Raw genomic sequence first — 19853 nt, 5'->3', positions numbered from 1 at the left:
GAAAAGGAGGGAAGGTGGGAGGGAGGAAGAAAGACAAGTTAAAAAAGAACATTGAGTCACAATGTCAAGTGGGTCAAGCTTTCCTCTCCTTCCAGCCAGGCCAATCTCCAGGCTGGGGACAGGACACTCACTGGCTCCAATGGCGAGGGCGGGGGCCTTCCACTGTACCAGGGCCTGGTGGGAGCCGAAGAGCACGGAGAGCTGCTGTGGGCGGCTGGGCAGAGGGTGCGGCTGGGTATATGAGCCAAAGATGACCAAGTTGTCAAACCCAAACTCTTCTATGTGACTCAGGTCACATCCCACGATGAACTCATTAAAAGATAGAGAATCCTGTTGGAAAACAGCCTTGCCATCTGTGACCAGGAAGTCGTTGTTTTCACAAGCAAAGCTCTTCACATCCATAAAGGGGACTTGAGGTAGGACAAGGTGGGATGCAGAGCCATCCAGAAAGGTTGACATAAAGACTTGGAGGGTGTCATTGAAGTAAATGATACGCTTGGACTGGGGCTTGACTGCAAAGTCCTTTAACATGCTGCTCTGCACGACACGCACAGCTTCCGAGTCCCAACCAGATGGCCCGGGGAGATCAACTCTGTAAATGCCGTCTCTCAGGAGATAAAAGATATACCTGATGTAGGAGCAAAAGAAGCCCCATATGAGTCAATGCAAGGATGCTTAAGTATCAAGGCCTCAGCCCATCATTTTATCCTGTTGGGCAATCAGCACCAAAATATCTCCAGAGTGGTTAAGTACAGGGTTTCCCAAGGTGCAATCTGGTAAAGTTATTTACTAAAGATGTGCTCTATTCATTTAAATTAGAAGTTGGAACACTGGAAAATTCAGCCTTGCTTATAATGCTTAGTCTCCTAATTACTATGTATGACTTTTTTAAGAAATCAGAATTTAAGAACAGAAAGGGTACAGTAAAGATTTTCTAATGAAATCTACTCTTAAAGGAAAGCACACTATATAAAAATTATATGACTGAACATGTTATTTATTATAAAACACTCTTCCTCAAAATACATAAATTCTTAAGTCTAATTCTGTCAATAAATATTCCCATGAATTGTGAGTGACAAAATGGAAGAAAGAGAAAACATTTAAGCCATTTTTTAAAAAAACCACACAGCTATTATTTTACACAGTCATTATCTAGCAATACTACTTTGTATTTGCAGGATACTAAGCTTTTAAAAAATATTCACAATTGAGTCAGGCAGTAGGGCTACCATTTTACAAAATCATGAAGAAATAACAATTGGGGGAAAGGGGCCAGTGGAAAAATTTTGAAAAAACACCTAATTTGGAGCCAAACATCATTGTAATGATACAGGTGAATTTTCTTTCTTTTTTTTTAAATTTTTTATTTTTAGGGCTGCACCCATGGCATATGGCGGTTCCCAGGCTAGGGGTCTAATCAGAGTTACAGCTGCCAGCCTATGCCACAGCTACAGCAATGCCAGATCCAAGCTGCATCTGCGACCCACACCACAGCTCATGGCAATGCTGGATCCTTAACCCACTGAGCGAGGCCAAGGATTGAACCCACAACTTTATGGTTTCCAGTCGGATTCGTTTCCACTGAGCCATGATGGGAACTGCACAGGTGAATTTTCAATAATGAAAATAATGAAAAAGAAAACACTACCAAAATATTTCATTGATGAATGAATCTATAAATAGAATTTTAACTAAAACATAAAATTATTAATTTGCATGTAGCTAATTTAGAATTTGCAATCATGGACAGAGACATTGACAAAAGTATATTTTTGCTTAGTAAATCTTTCTTCTTACAATCCTATGCACTGGCTAGATTCCAGCTTTTCATCACAACCATCAAATCATTTTTCCTGTCTGGCTTCATCTCCATGATGACTATTCCAAATTTACCAACATGCTCAAGACTCCTGGTTAGACTAATGCCCTGAGATGTAAACTCCATGTTGAGACATGAACTTAAAGTTCTTTATCTTAAGAAAACATTGTAGCCTATGAAAAGCAGAAATAACTTGGCTCCTAACTTCCTTTTTTGTTTCCCAAATTCAAAATTGTTAAGGGAATTTGAAGGGATTTCAGAAGGTTATAATTCTTATACCTAAGCAGGAAAGAGGGCAAATCTTTAACCCTCATTGACACTTTGGAGGGGAAGGAAAAAGAGAAGGAAGGTAAGGAGAGCTGGATGTAGGAAGGGAGAGGATGGAGGTGAAAGGGAGAAGAAGCAGAGATGAGGGGAGAGGGAAGAGGTTTATCATAAAGACAAACTCCATGAGTGAATGATTCAGTGGTACAAAATAACAAGATAAAAGAAAACTTTTTAAACAGAAGAATAAACTATTTCATCCATCTGAAATTCTTTAGGAATACTATATACAAAGGTTGGCTTAAAGTTGTAATTTTAACAGAAACTCTGTCATTATATAGGGAGATGATTAGAAGACAGGCCCTGAAGCAAGAAGTCAAATACCGATTCCAGTGCAAAATAGATGCATGACCTTAGGCAGTCAATAAATTAACCTGTGCTTTGCTTTCTTCTCTATAAAACTGGGATAATAAAAGTACCTACCTCACAAGGCTTTACAAGGACTAAATAAATTATTGGCAGTAATGCACTTAGAAACACGTATCGGAGTTCTTGTCATGTCTCAGCATAACAAACCCAACTAGTATCCATGAGGACATGGGTTGGATCCCTGGCCTTGCTCACTGGGTTAAGGATCCAGAGTTGCCCTGAGCTGAAGTGTAGGTCGCAGCTTGGATCTGGCATTGCTGTGTCTGTGGCATAGGCCAGTGGCTACAGCTCCATGTTTCAACTCCTAGCCTGGGAACTTCTATATGCTGCGAGTGTGGCACTAAAAAGACCAAAAAAAAAAAAAAAAAAAAAAAAAAAAAAGCATATATCAAGTGCTCAATAGATATTAATTATTATTGTTCTATTTTCTAGTCACATTTCCAAATCTGTGCACAAATCAGTTTTATCCTAATGGAAAAAAGAGCCACCAAAGACCTCATTGAGATGTATTTTGAGTGATTGATTTAATGAATGAAGTTCCTTATCCTCAGAATGAGTCATTTTGTGTAACTGCCAGCAACAAAATTTATTTCACAGGATCTTAGACTTTTACAAATGAAGAAAATAATATCCAAAGAGTCCAGAGGACTTGTCCTACATCACAAGGCTTAAAAAAAAAATTCTGTAACTCAATAATTCATTCAAACCTAGGACATTAAAATGTATATATAAATAAATTATGAAAGATATGAATAGAAAATCTTGATTTTTAAGTCAATAATGAACAAGAAAGCCAATTTGTGAAAGATAAAAAGTGTTATGGGCTTTTTTTTTTTTTTCATTCAAAATGAAAACAACTTTATCCCTACAGGAAAGAAAAATGTTTAGTCTTACAAATATTGGCCTTGCTTATTAGTTACCTGTAATTAGCTGGTCATATTTCAGAAATGATAATCCCAGGGTACTCCCTGAAAGCCTAGTGGTTAGGATTGGTCACTTTGGAGTTCCCATTGTGGCTCAACGATAACGAGATAACGAACCCAACTAGTATCCATGAGGTTGCAGGTTCAATCCCTGGCCTCACTCAGCTGGTTAAGGCTCAGGTGTTGCTGTGGTTGCTGTGAGCTATGGTGTAGGTCGAAGGTACGGCTCGGATCTGACAGTTGCTGTGGCTGTGGCTTAGGCCAACAGCTGCAGCTCTGATTCAACCCCTAACCCGAAACAACCATATGCCGTAGGTATGGCCCTAAAAAAAAAAAAATTTCTAGCTTTCACCATCGCAGCCTAGGTTCAATCCCTGATCTTAGAACTGAGATCCCATATCCAGCCATTGCAGGGCGAGGCCGAAAAAGCAAAACACCCAAATAACTTTTTTTTTTTTTTTTTTTTTTTTGCTTTTGCTTTTTAGGGTCACACCTACCACACATGGAAATTCCCAGGCTAGGAGTCACATCAGAGCTGCACCAGCTGGCCTATGCCACAGCCATAGCAACGCAGGATCCAAGCCTCATCTGCGAGCTACACCACAGCTCACAGCAATACCAGATCCTTAACTCAGCAAGTGAGGCCAGGGTTGGAACCCATGTCATCACGGATACTAGTCAAGTTCGTTACCACTGAGCCACGACCAGAACTCCAAGAACAATTTTTCTTTAAAGGAAGAAACAATAACCCCAAAATAACTTGCTTTGTTTTCATCCTTCACATTTATGAGCATTTGGACTCATATAATACATTCACAGTGAATACCTTATTTCATCCTCAAAATACCCCAACTGGGTATTACTGTCTTCTCCATATGGATGGGTAAAGCAAACATCACAGATACTAAGTTACTTTCCTGAAGTTCTACTCCAATTTAGCCTAACAACTGAGATAAAATGTGTCCATTTCCTTTGTGGCAGGGGGATAAAATAGTTATTTGTAATGCAAACTACCCCGTTATTAACCATCACTTTGTTTCCTAAAGTGGATGCGGACAGCATTCTCTCTAAGCTAGAATCCTGATAGATGTGCTGACCAGTCCAATAAAATGAACTGGTGCTGAATTGCTCAGCAAAAGAAAATGGTGCAATGAAAAGATGAACAAGAGGTAGGAAAGGCTTCTCATGGGGAATACTGAGGGGGAAATAAGACCCTGAGTCATGCATAAAGTAGTGACAACTCCAAGACTAGAACCCAGGTCCCTGTGTTGAGACAAGAGGTCTTTCCCCATATACTGCCATTTTGCGAAGGAGAAACAGAAAACTACTTACCTAGAGAAGCTGTGGATCGAGTTTGAAAGAAATTTCCTTTTGGCTCTATAGAATGAAAACTGCCTGGATTTAATTAAATGTGAAGTAAGATATACGTGGATTGGCTTATCTGGTACTGGGATGTTATTAGCAAGCAAGTTTCCCCAAGATTCTTGCCAGAGGAAGGGAGTTCACATTTGCAAGGCTAACACTTACCCATTGTACGAATCAGCCACAATTTTTTGAGGTGCAATAATTGAGGGAGGAGTAATTTCCTCAGTGTTTGAGCAGTTGTCTAAATCACAGACGCATACCTAAAGAAAAGTGTATCAGCAGAATGAGTGTCTATATTCAATTTGGCCAATGAGTATTTCTTGAAAAACTGTTCTGTGCTTAGCATTTCACTAGTCACAGAGCACTTTTCTAAAACACACACACAAAACGTTGAAAGCCAGTTCTTTACCTGATATCCTGATGTGTTTATATCCTCCTGGTATCCACGAAATACAAGTACCTATTTTCCTGGCTTGTGGAGGCACTCAACTATTTTTAATATTTAAGCTGTATCCAAGCTTATGGGCTTCCAGCCATAGTGACAGTAACCAGGCTGTCCCTTTCAAAGAAGGAAACTTGAAACACAGCAAATCTGGGTCTTCTCAAAGATTTCAGTAAAACAATATTTTCAGAGATCTACTGAAGTTATCCATGGTGATTATATGGCTTAAAATGCTTACAGCTGATTTTGGCAGTTTCACCTAGTGATAATTCAGGTTACAGCACTATCTTATAAAAGATGAATTATCATTAGTATAAACTCATGGCTCTGAAAAATCACAATAAAGATGACTTAATGATAGATCAGGGCCAGTACTAGGTAAAATCTAGATTTTTCTAGAGACTAGATCAATGATTCATTGCTAACCTAGTGTAAAACATAGTAAATACTCAATGAGTGTTTAATAATAAATATTAAATGAAGGGAAGAATTATATTTACTTGTAAATGTACCAAGATATGCATAAGAGTATCAGTATCTGGTTGTTCATTTTAAATTCTCAGACTAACCAGTTCATCCATGATGAAATACATTCTCTGATAAAGCCAGTCTACGGAGATGGAAGAAATTAATCCTGAACCTCTATAAAAAATTTTAAGGTCAGACACATCAGACATGTCGGCAGCTTCCTTCATCCATATGACAGCTCCTTCAGAGAAATAAACAACTTGCTGGTGGACATTCACTGATATTCCTGGAAGAACCATGCAAACACACGAGGGTTATTGTATAGCAACCAGACAGAACACTTAACATGAAAGAGAATTTACATCTTTAATGTTTAATAAAGGGATTAACATTGAAGTCAAACTGGATCTTTTTTTTCCCACTAAAGGAACATTTTTCTCTGTTACACTCACCTGTAATATTATGGCGTACAGCATCTGCCTGAAGGCAATGTGCTTCATCTACTAAATGTTTTAAAGATCTCTTTCTCAGAGAAGTTTTCCTGGATAAAAAGAGCCACTGTTCCTCTTCTTGAACTAAAACAACAACATGATTTACAGACAGCTAGACCAACCATAGGCACATTCACATGAAAAAAAATAAATACCACCCTTCAAAACAAGGGGACTAGCACATGAAAAAGGCTGGTCAGATTTTCTCTGAAGGCACTGGGGTATTTTAACTGTGGTATAAATCACATCCTATGACCAGGGTGGGGAAGTGCAGGGTCAACGAAGCAGGATTTCTGTGTTATGTGCCCCTAAATGCCCTCAAAATAATGTCACATGTGGTATCCCTGTTCTCAACAGCCTTGCCCAAATAGGAGCTCAGCTCATCAACCTTGGCCATGGGAATATGACTGTTTGGTGGAGGTGGTGCAGCACAGGCTGGAGGGGGTTGTTGCATAACACACATATACAGACAGACAGACATTGGTTTTCTCCGTTTTGTTTTCAATTATCTCTCCCTTTGAGGCAGGAGAAAAGTCTGTAGAGGAGTAAAATTTGAGGACTGCAGAACTCTGCTTGCCCTTTTCTTCAACTGGAGACTGAGGCAGTGTACATTGATGAACATTTTTAGGGTAATTAGTAAACGTTATGCAATAATCACAGTAACGAGGACCTTAAGCCTGCTCTATATTTAACTCGCCCTTTGGATGCTTCTTGCATAACAAAAATACTTCTCCTTTCCTACAGTCTAGTGACAGCCAAAGAAACTAAAGGTTGGTGATGGATGACATTTAATACCCCCTGGCATAAGCGTGTGCAGATTCAGAGAAGGGCTGATCAAGCCAGCAAATGGGGTTCCTGTGAAAATAGAAAACGGACTCCTAGAATTCCGAATCTTTGTGTGTTACTCCAAACTCTTTTAACTAGCTTCCCCCAAATATTTCCAGTGCTTCTTAGAAAGCATCTTATTTTATTATTTTGCTCACAAGGGTGTTTTGCAGTAAGTATTCAGTCTCTCAGGGCAATTGTTAACATGCCAAAACCAAAACAAAAACAAAAACAAAAAAGGTACTTGCAAAATAATAAGAAAAGTTAATTTGGTAAATTGAATATTCAAAATGGTAAAATGTAACTTACTGAGTCTAGATATGTTTTACAACCTTAAGGAGACTGGAAGAAAAAGGTATCTGATCTGTATTACATGATGGTACATAATATAAAGTGAGGATTAGGGCAGAAAGTTTAGGTGTGTAAATGTGAGTCATAATCACTAATGATTTTAACTGAAACCAAAAGGTTGCTTGAGGCCATTTTTTTAACTCTTAAATTTAAAAAAAAATTTTCAATGCTAATGTGAAATACAGTAACAACTTACTCCTACTTGTCAAATACTGGGACTCATTTAAAACTGAAAACTTACCAAGTACTCAAAAGAGTATTTATCTGGGCAAAACAAGTAAGGTCTTGGGGAGCACCAGATGACCCAGGACCTCTACAATCTGAACCCACCCTCAAACCCTCCTCAAGTCCTCTATAACAGAAGGCGCACCCAGGTCTGTACCTGCTGGGGATGAAGTGGTAATACTAGATTCTGCTTCCGGCCCCTCACCAACTTCATTTACTGCTGCAACAGAAAACCTGTTCCAAAAACGATTTGGAGAGTTGGGTTTTACATGGCATGGTGTGAACATGAGCTAAAAATAGAAGCAGCAATAACATTTCTATTTAAAGGATAAAATGGCAATGCTGGTATCTAGTTACTTGGTGTCACTGCTCAGCACTAAAATGACCATAAATCACATCCTTGTTTGCATTCCCCATTGAATAGTTCAGGGTCATGGAGGTCAAAAACTGAACTCTGTTATCTGCATGACCCCCATTCATGCCCTAATTTAAAGAGGTCTTGGTAAATGCTAGAAAAGCTAATAATAATAAAATAATCCCCTGAATAGTTAATACAAAAATATCATTAATAATATTACCTCCTTACTTTGTTCATGTTGGATTAAATAAAGAAATAATATTTAATGGTGCTTATGATGTCTTTTTAGCCCATATTTATATGTATCTCTGAATATAATAGAAATGCTTTAAAATGTTTTTGCTAAGGATGGTGTAATCTAATTAGCATACATACTTGAGGAAAACCACAATAACTTCAAACTAACAACAGCACAAAGTCGATGGGACTTATCAAAATACATTTAAACTCCTTTTTTAGCCATATTTCTTAAATAATTATCATGTCTGCTCACATGCTGGTTACATTTTTTGTGCACCACTTAATTCTTACCTGTAAGTGGTATTTGCTAGAGTGGAGTAAAACTGGAAACTGGTTCTCTGTGTCCCTGAATCTAGTTGTTGATTTTTGCTGATCAGCCTTAAGTTATAACCCAAAATAGGTCCACCTGGGAATTGAGGTGGAGCCCAGCTGACTTCCACTGTGTCAGGACTGGCGCTTTCAATATTCCTAATGAAAGGAGCAGTTTCAGGAACTGGAAGAGATAATAGTGACACGTGAGCAAGAAATATATAGAGAACATGTAAATAGGATAGGAAAAAAAGTCTTGTTCTTGTGTTGTTGTTGTTGTCTTTAGTTTTATTGGAGTATAGACCTACAAAGTTGTGTTATTTTCAGGTGTACAGTAAAGTAAATCGGTTATACATATACATATACCCATTCTTTTTCAGATTATTTCCATATAGATTATTACACAGTATTGAGTATACTTCCCTGCACTATATGGTAGGTCCTTGTTACTTATTTTTTTTAATACACAGTAGTGTGTATATGTCAATCCCAACCCCCTAGCTTATGCCCCCCTGCCATGTTTCCACTTTAGTAACCATAAGTTTGGTTTTGAAATATTCGAGTCTGTTTCTGTTTGTAGGTTCAAAAAGTCATGTTTTTGACACCTTAGCATAAATGAGATGTTTTTGTTAATATTCCCAAGAAGTGATAGAGGTGAGATGGTAATATATCTCTGAGCTGCAACCCTTGATCCCTAAATGGTACAAGGTAGCTACTTTCCTAAGGAATTCTTTCAAATGTTATTTTCCTCACTTCTAATTTATGCAATAAAATTAAAATTGGAAGCATGGAAATAGGATAAATATTCTAGGAAAAAAGTTGTTAAAAATCTCCAGAGATTGGGGTTCCCTTCGTGGCTCAGCGGTTAACGAACCCAACTAGGATCCACGAGGATGTGGGTTCGATCCCTGGCCTCCCTCTGTGGGTTAAAGATCCGGCGTTGCTGTGAACTGTGGTGTGGGTTGCAGATGTGGCTCAGATCCCATGTTGCTGGGTCCGAGACTATAGGCCATTGGCTACAGCTACGATTTGACCGTAGCCTGGGAACCTCCACGTGCCAGAGGTGCAGCCCTAAAATAGCAGAAAATAAAATAAAATAAAAAATAAAAAATCTCCAGAGATCTAAATGCATCAAAACGTGGGACAGAACCAGGTTAAGAAGGAAAAGAGAATCTATAGCAGAACTGGAGTCAATAATTAACATGAGTTGAAAGAAGACTGGAGCCTTTTCATATTAGAGAGCTGTGGCTGGACTAGTTTCAGCTACAGATAGGGATTTAGATAAGCCTGAATTAGAACAGTCTGCTTCACTTCTGCTGGCATCAGCTCTGCTGACCCAGACTGTACTTCTCTCCCCCCAGCTCCCAAGGTCCCTGGAATCCAGGCTGGCTGTGTCTTCCCTTCCCTTGCATAGGAGGAAAAGAGCATGCATCCACTAAACTAAACATTCACCTGTAGACTTCAGGACTCACCTAAGTGGCAAAGAACAGAAAGGAAAACAAATGACCTAACAGCCTAAGTTCCATCGATGTCCTACCTGCTTTCCATACCTCCCCTGCCCGGAAACTATGGGGAAATCATACTATTTTGTCTCCTCTTTCCATAGAAAGACAGACAGTGATGTCACTTTGCTTTTCAGCAGCCTTCTCTCTCTCAGAACAATTTTGGCAACTGCCCTGCCTCACCCCTGACCCATTAGACTGGAGAGAAATGAGATAGTCAAGTCCTCACATTGGATGCATTTTTAAAGACCTTTTAATTGGTCTCTCAACCTTTCCTGATAGAGTTCCTCCCCGCTTTTGGACCGAGCCTTAGCAAACACAAATATCATTGCATCCCTCCTCTGGTCCATGCACTCAGTCACCCTGGAGCAAGGAAATAGGAATCGCCCTCACCCGCCTCACTGAATCAGAATCAGGATGTCAGAAAACCCAATTCTTAAGAGTCAATGCCCAGAAATCAGACTGTTATGATCATTATACAACTAAAGATGTGATAAATTCATTTGAGTAACAACAACAAAAAAAGAGTCAACGCCCAGACAGACATGATCAGCTCCACTTCAGACACATTACATGCCACCTACATGGCGAGCTGCAACTGTTGTCCAAATCTCCCCCAGAAAAATCATACCTGAAAAGGCTGGTCAGGTTAGGCAAGGTAACCATTCCACTTGATTGAGAAATTATCTTCATAAGAGCCCTAATTAAAAGCCAGTAATACCATCTAAAATCATATATTCCTCCTGGAGTTCCCATTGTGGCTCAGCAAGTTAAGAACCCAACTAGTATACATGAGGATGCAGGTTCTATCCCTGGCCTCACCCAGTGGGTTAAGAATCCAGCATTGCTGGAAGCTGTGGCACAGGTCAAAGATGTGGCTTGGACCTGACATTACTGTGGCTGTGGTGTAGGCTGGCAGCTGCAGCTCCAGTTCAACCCCTAGCCTAGGAACTTCCATATGCTGCAGTGTGGACCCTCCCAAAAAGGAAAAAAAAATCGTATATTTCTCCTAGCTAAAAGAGAAAAGGGCCATGAGTCAATGAATGACAAAACAACCAACTTTATAAGTTTTGATGAGGTTGTTAAAGTGATAAAATTAAAGCATGAGATGCTATCCATGGAAAGGACAGCCAGTACAAGTTCTGGAGCACCTGGAGAATATGTGGACTTGTATATCCAAAAAAGACCCAGAAATCAAAGGCAAAACCTGCCTTGTTCATTACTTGGCTTTGACTAGCCATAGACCCTGAACACACTATGTCTCCAGCACTGGAAAGTGTTCCAGCACCATTGGCGTGCATGAGCCACAGCTTTGAACAATGAATGATCCATGTATTCTACTCTGATCTGGAAAATTTCAAACATGGCTCTGGGCCCACATCTAACCTAAGGCTCTAAGGATGGTCAGGGAATAATCAGGAGAGGTGGCCACACACAAGTTAATGTCTAGTAAGCAAGAAGAGAACACTAATCAGGAAAGAGGGAAAATGCCCCAACTGGCTTCAACAGCTGTCCATCTATGGTTAGGTCCCAGGCCTCTTTCAATGTGAGGGTCTCTGCACACAGCTGAATCTCTAGAACTGAGGGGTAGTGATACCTGACATCTGGCTTGGAATGAGTCCTCTCAGATCCCCTCAGCTAATGCTGAGGGTGGGAGCACCAGGCAGCTTTCACTGAGTGTCTGCCCTAGGCATTCAACCTCCCTAAAAGGCTCTAGGCTTGAATTCTTTTCCTGGTATGGAAGTCACATCTTTGAAAGAAGAAATCAGAAAATACTCTATGTGAACTATTTTTTAAATCATCTCTAATAAAATGTTAAAGTATTATAATTAGCTCCCAGCTGGTCTCACTATCTCTGTACTTTCCAATCTCTCATTCCTTCAATCCATTCTTACATATAGTTGTCAAAAGATTTTTTTAAGGAACACTTGAAGGAATTACTCTTCCTCTCTAAAACTTTCTTAGCCACTTAATGAGGCTTATTCTGACCACCTTATTCAATATACTCTCGATTTCTAAAGGACAGAGTCTGCTCAATTGGTTCCTCTAACCATAGCACCCTGCACTTTCCCATGTACAATTCATCTGCCTTATTCATTAGGTTTATGGCTTGGAATATTTCTCCTCCGGCAAGATGGGAGTTCTGCAAGAATAGGGATTTCATTTTGATCACAGAGGTGTGTTGAGCACCTAGAACACTGCTTGGCACCTGATTAGGTACTCTTATTATTAGATGAGTCAATAAATCTATTTCTTTATTTAAAATAAAAATCAACTGAAACAGAGTTCCCTGCTGGCTTAGCAGGTTAAGGATCCAGGATTGTCGCTATTATAGCTCGGGTCACTGCTGAGGCACAGGTTCAATCCCTGGCCTGGAACTTCCATATGCCACTAGCGCAGCAAAATAAATAAATAAATAAACCAAAGCTTTGTAATAATCCCTTCTTTCTTAAGCAACATGTGCATACCATACCTCCATAAGGATGAGTCCTATAACTGGAACTTGGGGGAGAATACAGTTGCAGCTGGGCTGTAAAGATCCAAACCACTCGGAAAACATATTCAGTGAAGGGATGCAGGGGCTCCACCACATAGGAGAGCTTGGACACAGCCTAGATCAAAGAGAGACCAAAAATCAGCATTTATAGAGCCAATACTATGTACTGTAACTCAGAACAAAGATTCATTTGCAGATGATGGGTGGCTGTCTGGATATGGGGGGTCCCAGGACCTGCCAGACCAGACAAAGGGAGGCCTGGAGCTTAGTGCTCACCCACCCCAATATCAGCCTGTGTAATTCACACTGAAATTCTTTCCTAATTCACAACTACACAACTAATGGATTCAATTATTTGGCATTTACCTCAAGGCTTTACTTTAATTTTCCATGTTAATATACTTGGTGTCTTGGGCCTCTTTTTCTCTGAACAAGCTTTTGCTTTCCTAAAAGGGACTATCTTGGATGACCTCTCCACCCTAATGGGAATCACTTTCAGCGGGATGGCCAGATAATGACCAATGATATGAGTAGTTGGTTATGTGAGGCTGTGCTGAAGGAATAACATATGTATCAAATGATATATTTTTCTTAAAAATAAAAGGTTTAGCATAAAGAGTAGCAGAGATTAAGGTTCATCTAATCCAACCGCTTGTTTTACATTTGAATCTTCTCTAGACTGTCTTTATACTGATAACTATATGTAGTCATTGGACACGTTTAATAACTTGAAGGAAAAATCTCTGTTTAGTTACATAGGCAGCCTTTCATACCTCAGTGTAAGTCCAGCTTCCAGGAAGTTGTGCATATTTCCACTGAACTATGTATTTTACTCCAGAGATGTTGGCAGACTTCCATCGTAATGTCACGCTATGGCTTCCGATGGAAGAAGCGAAGGGTGCAGTGGGGACGTCTGCGTTTTCTGGGGAGAACACAAGATTTCATTCACCTTACCCCTATCTGTCAAAGCAGGAGAGAGTGTATCTGCTTCATTTAGGACACTCAGCACCCTCTTGCTACATCTTGCCATAATAATTTACCTGAATAACTGATGCACATATTCAATTAGTTTATGTGTTTAAATCAGCCAGTTGGTCTGGCAGCTTTTTTTCCCCTATAGAAATTAACTGGTACCTTTGAAGACAGTTTTTTTACAGGCAAGCAACATGGAGTATTCTGAGACTGTGTGGTTTTCTCTTGCAGTACCACTTCTATACAGGTTCGAAGGGTGAATGCCAAGGACATGTCTGGGGCGACAGAACCAACCATCCACTGCCTAGGACATGTATCCCAAGATATGTTTTAAATTTGCAGTATATGTCTACAGTTATTGCCCCTCTTGTCACCACATTATTTTTTTTTACATGCAAGTAATTGTACTCCCAAGGATTCTGTATTCCGCTGTTTTTATAGTGAAATATTTCATGACTTCTAAACATCAGCAACATTACTGTCGGTACACATAGTTATTGGTGCTATTCCCAGGCACTGTTTGCAGGGCTAGAATTCTAAATCATATGTACTACTGGGAAGAAATTATTTTACTTCGCTATTTCTATTTTCCAAAATCATGGCTACTTTAATGCATTAGCTTGCTTTTTTCAGAATTTTTTATTGTAAAATACACATGGCATAAAATTTACTCTCTTAGCTGTTTTTAAGTGGTATTCAGGACATTTGTATTCTTGTGCAACCATCACCACCATCCATCTCAAGAAGTCTCTTCTTTCTTGCAAAACTGAAACTAACCATTAAATAATAACTCCTCATTCCTCCTCTCCCTCCCCTTCCCTAAGAAACCACCATTCTACTTTGTCTCTATGATTTTAACTACTCATAAAATTGGATCAAACCGTATTTGTCATTTTGTGATTGGCTTTTTTCCCCTTCAATATAATGAGCTCAAAATTGATTCACCCTATAACATATGTCAGAATTCCCACTCTTTTTACCTCTGAATTCTATCCCATTGTATGTGTATATTGTGTTTTGTTTATCCATCTATCTGGCAATGGGCATTTGAGTTGCTTCCACATTTTTGCTATTATGAATTCAATACAAGAATATAACATGGGTATATAAATATCTCTTTTGAAATCCTGCTTTCAATTCCTTTGAGTATATACCCCAGAGTGGAATTGCTAGATCAAATAGTAATTCTATCTTTAATTTTTTGAGGAATCACCATGGTGTTTTCCACAAGAGTTATACCAGTTTGCATTCCCTCCAACAGTGCACAGGGTTCCAAATTCTCTGCATTGTCATCAATACTTATAGTTTTCTGGAGGGTTTTTTTTTTTTTTAAATAGAGTAACCATCTTAATGGGTGTGACCTTTGCCAGTGAAAAGTTGACATAATTCTAATCACTGTACATACTGAATCTGAACTAATTAAAATCTGTACGACACAATTACTCTATGACCCAGAAAAAAATAAAGCCATTGGTCATCTGAGAGCCTTCTCAGCTGATTCTTCCATTTATTCTTCATTTGGGGCTATTATAACAATACAGGCAAAGCACAGTTCTATTTTTCCCTTTTTATGGTATGAGATGCTTACTAGCAAGGATTGGGATAGTTATGGGATACCTTAAAGAGGAGTCCAGTGATGGAGCTGTCAGTAAAGTAAGGAAGAAGAACCAGGAGGTATCAGAAGATATGCAAGTTGAGAACTGGGCAGAAGGGACCAGAGTTATATCAGGACAAGTAAATGTAAATTTCATAACTAAATAAAGACATGTATTTCAAGGCCATGGTGATGCATATGGAAAAACAGAGGTAAAGTAGATTTATTCTAAAATATCAAGACAACATTGAACAGAAAAAGAGAAAGAGAAGCTAAACTGAGCTATATACTACTTTCAATACATAGCGGAGTAGGTAAGAATAGCCTCTAGAATGAGATAACTGGGTTAAAATTCAAGTTATATTCCTCTCTAGCTGTGCAACCCCAAGTAAGTATTTACTTGTGGGCATCATTTTTCCTCATCTATAAAATGAAGATGATAATAGTATTTATACCTCTGAAGACAAAAAGAGCTAAAACCTATAAGTTACTTAGAACTGTGCCTAATGCCTACTAAATAATAGCTATTTAATTTCACTGTATTATTAGCTATTATTATTCCCCCCATGTGGGAAACGGGCATGGAGGGATCTAAAATGGAATAGTATACAGACCCACAGAAAAATAGACTAATACCAAATGTGTTAGAGACAAGCAGGGTCTTAAGGGCATGGACAAAAAGATTCATTAGAATGAACTAACAATACGGTCTGTAAGACACAAATGTCTTTTTTTTTTTTTTTTTTTGTCTTTTGTCTTTTAAGGGCTGCACCCAGGGGGCATATGGAGGTTCCCAGGCTAGGGGTCTAATCAGAGGTACAGCTGCTAGCCTATGGCACAGCCACAGTAACACCAGATCCGAGCCATGTCTGCAACAATACCACAGCTCACAGCAACGCCAGATCCTTAAGCCCCTGAACGAGGCCAGGTATCAAACCCACAACCTCATGGTTCCTATTGGATTCGTTTCCACTGCACCACAATGGAACTTCACAAATGTCTTATATTTAGACTTGGTACATCTTGTTTGTTAATGGTACATATATATTGATCCATAGTCAATGAGAAATTTAAAATAAAATACTGATTACTTTTATTCTAACAGAAGTATGTAATTAAGTTGGTAGTATAATTTTAGACTGTAAGAAAAGGGTATAAACCAAGGTTTCCCAAACTTTCTAAGTTCTGGCATCTTTGGTTTCTTAGTAACTTTTTCATGACTTCCTAGACCAAAAGAATCACCTAACAGTTCCATTTATTCAATATTATATCCTTTGGTTTTTGTTTTTTGTTTTTTGTTTTTGTTTTTGTTTTTGTTTTTTCTTTTCAGGGCTGCACCTACAGCATATGGAAGTTCCCAGGCTAGGGGTCTAATTGGAGCTGCAGCTGCCAGCCACAGCCACAGCCACAGCAACGTGGGATCCAAGCTACGTCTGCGACCTATACCACAGCTCATGGCAACGCCGCATCCTTAACCCACTGAGCAAGACCAGGGATTGAACCCGCAACCTCATCGTTCCTAGTTGGATTTGGCCTGTGGTGTAGGCCAGCAGCTACAGCTCCAATTAGACCCCTAGCCTGGGAATCTCCAGATGCCATAGGTGCAGCCTTAGAAAAGACCAAAAAGAAAAAAAAGAAAAAAGAAATGTAGTGTAATCCATTGCTTATACTGTCAACTACTTCTAGCTGTTCCAGCTGTGTCCAGCAGATGTTGGACATCCTGTGTGTTTTGCTCCACACCTCCCCACGAGGTAGAACCCTGGGGAACCTCAGTACACAGTTTGGAAGCCACAGAATATGCATTTTATCCATAGCTAACTCCCACTACACAGAAGGGAAAAAAATGTGATATGGCTACTTCTCAACAGAAATGTCAAGGAAGGTCTTTTGTGAGACACTAAAGGGCAGAAGTAAATCAGGATAATAAGGCAAGAGCCACCTTCCAGTTTCCATCAGCCTCTGAGAGTAAGAAGCAAGCCATTGAAACAAGGACTACAATAATCATCTCTTGTTCTGGCAGGGACTGTCTATCTCAATGGGGGGAGATGCTGGGGAATTCTGGAAAAGTTAGCTGCCAACACCCACGCTATAACTTATCTTATAGCCTTGGTCCTTCAGAAACCACTAGAGAATTAACACATGGGCAAAGTCACTCAGACACACCCAACCTGCTCTGAAATAAGGCAGAGGGAGCTGGAGACACATACATGCAAGTTCCTTACTTACTCAAAACCTAACACTGAGAAGCATAATGTCTATACATTCTGCTACTTGCCCGGAGTCTTGAAGGGAGCCAGACCTATTATAGGTACTGTACTGAATACCTGTTAGCTGAGTAATGAAATGTGTATTAAATATTTCTACACAGAGTTCCCATGGTGGTGCAATGGTAATGAACCTGACTAGTATCCATGAGGACATGGGTTCAATCCCTGGTCTCACTCAGTGGGTTAAGGATCCAGCATTACCATGAGCTGTGGTATAGGTCACAGACTCAGCTTGGATCCCACGTTGCTGCGGCTGTGGTGTAGGCTAGCAGCTGCAGCTCCAATTAGACCCCTAGCCTGGGAACTTCCACATGCCACGGGTACAGCCCTAAAAAGGCAAAAGAAAAAAAAATTTCTACACTTGCAGTTCATTAAAACAGTGGCATTTCCTGACATCATGTTGCTCAGGATTTGCATTTTGTCTTTCTCTTTAAGATAAAAGTGATTGCATCCACTGAAGTTAGGCGTGCAAAATCTTGAGTTCTAAACGTGTGCTGTTTCCCCTATTTTCCTCTGAAAGAAGTCTTCCTGAGTGTCTATCAACATAGCTTCCACTTTTGAAGTTGCTGAAATATTTATCTATTCCATAACTAGATAGATAGATAGATAGATAGATAGATAGATAGATAGATAGATAGATAGATAGATAGATAGATAGGCAGGCCATACTGAGACATCGAAGTCTAGATATTTTAAGAGGTGGCTCATTAGCACAGGTCCCTAGAGAGGTATAGATTAATTTTAGTAATAGTTGCGTGCCTCTGCTTACCTAGCACTTCCTCTTCATATGCACCTTCCCCACTGCTGCAGCCGATTTCACAGGATTCTCGCTGTGGAAAGCAGGAAGTGTGCCAGTCAGTGCAGCCTTGGTATTGCTTGTGTTGATAAGCTTCAACTAAATTTTGAAATATGAACACCTGATATATAAGTATACCTGTATATCAAGTATTTCAACTGTAATATTTAAGTTCCCATTTTCTAGTGAGATTAAACATCTCTTAAACATTTTTGACCGTATCCCAAATTCCAAAATACATGTAAAAAAAACAATTTAGTCCACACATACATGTTGGGGAGAAAAAAAGATTATTGAAATGGTACATTTTTCCCTTTTTTAAAACAGTTTTATTGAAAAATATTTTATATATCCATTTAAGGTACATAGTTCAATGGCTTTTAGTATATTCAAAGAATTGCACAATCATCACTACAGTCTAATTTTAGAACATTTTCGTCCTAAAAAGAAATCTTGTGCTGTGACACAACCTTATGTGTTCTGTTTCATTTTGCTTATTGTGACTGTTTAGTAAATTTCATGACCCTGTAATGGATGACACCTCACAGTTTGACGAAATACTGAGCTCAACAAAGCAATTATATGTTTGCCATCATAGTCAAAGGTTTAGGGAGTTAATAATCTAAAACTCTAGACTAAACTGATGCCTTTTTATTTTATATATCCATGCCTTCCTTGAAAAATTAAAAACAGACTATAAACTTTATAGTAACTGAACATCTCAAAGGATGTCCTAGAACCAATGTTAAATTTTAAGGTCTACAAAAACTAATAATGATTAACATTTTATCTCATTACCTGAAAAAAGAGTAAACATTTTGATGACTGAGACACAAATTTCCTGTAACTTTTAACAGATGCATTAACAATGGTTATGGAGTAGAGGGGGACTTGGAGAAGGCACACATTGTAAAACCACAACACAATCATGATCAATCTTTCTGCTCTCATTCAGTTTATAAATATAACACCGAGGATAACACGTTATTGTTTCTCATGATAATAGTGGAAACCATGACACAATGCATTGGCCCTGAACATCCAGGTAGAGAAGGGCTGTTGTGTGCAAATACTTAGCTGTCCCATGTTTGATCTGTGCATTTAAAGGAAGTGGAGCCTGATAAGCCCAGGTTTGCTTAGTTAAGGATTAATTTAAATACCTCTGTTTGGGCTCAGGATTATTTAACTTAGGGATTTAGTATACTTTTCACATCTTCTTTGCAGTTTTCTGTAAAATGCATTCAACAATTTCATTAACTGCAGAGAATAAATATACCAAGTGGCAGCAAAACTATTATTAACATGGGATTTTTTCTTCTTTAAGAAAGAAAACTGAGTAAGAAGAAAAGATAGAAAAATGTTTATTTGGAAATAATAGCTAGTCCTGATTATGGGGGAAATTGTGGGCCTATTTTTCCTGTATTTTTTTCAGGAGAAAATAGATAATAAAATTCTAACCTACCTGGAGTTTAAATGTTTTGTTTACTTTGATGAAGCTTATATTTTTTTCCAGCTTTATTGAGATGTTTACTACCACAGCAGTAGCTAAAACCTCCATCCCATCACATAATTGTTTCTTTTTTGTGATGAGAACATTTAAGATAAACTCTTTTAGCAACATTTAGGTATATATTACAGTGTTATTAGCTCTAATCACCATGCTATACATTAGATTCCCTAGAACTTGTTAATCTTATAACTGGAAGATTTTAC

The 19853-nt window shown here is 38.9% G+C and overlaps 2 protein-coding genes across 8 annotated transcripts in view; both read right to left on the bottom strand.

Annotated features, from left to right (window-relative positions):
• The window catches only part of PHF3 (PHD finger protein 3), a 1103753-nt gene that overhangs the window by 850332 nt on the left and 233568 nt on the right, over positions 1-19853 (bottom strand). The gene's annotated exons all lie outside the window — the stretch shown is intronic.
• The window catches only part of ROS1 (ROS proto-oncogene 1, receptor tyrosine kinase), a 124234-nt gene that overhangs the window by 90388 nt on the left and 13993 nt on the right, over positions 1-19853 (bottom strand). For all 7 annotated transcript variants that reach the window (XM_021089103.2, XM_084958253.1, XM_021089108.2 and 4 more), the window contains exons 5-13: positions 18114-18174; positions 13285-13433; positions 12488-12626; positions 8495-8696; positions 7763-7839; positions 6166-6288; positions 5815-5999; positions 4966-5063; positions 132-628 (exon numbers count right to left, since the gene is read on the bottom strand). In XM_021089103.2, the coding sequence (XP_020944762.2) occupies positions 132-628; positions 4966-5063; positions 5815-5999; positions 6166-6288; positions 7763-7839; positions 8495-8696; positions 12488-12626; positions 13285-13433; positions 18114-18174 (1531 nt within the window). The remainder of the gene's footprint in view (positions 1-131; positions 629-4965; positions 5064-5814; positions 6000-6165; positions 6289-7762; positions 7840-8494; positions 8697-12487; positions 12627-13284; positions 13434-18113; positions 18175-19853) is intronic.

This window comes from Sus scrofa, chromosome 1 (assembly GCF_054392235.1).
Source record: "Sus scrofa isolate SSC_HxYL_T2T_F1_AM1 chromosome 1, Sscrofa_HxYL_maternal_Yorkshire_Landrace_v2.0, whole genome shotgun sequence".
NCBI lineage: Eukaryota > Metazoa > Chordata > Mammalia > Artiodactyla > Suidae > Sus > Sus scrofa.
Note: the sequence above shows the minus strand (reverse complement) of the source record. Positions and strands in the feature narration are given on the sequence as shown.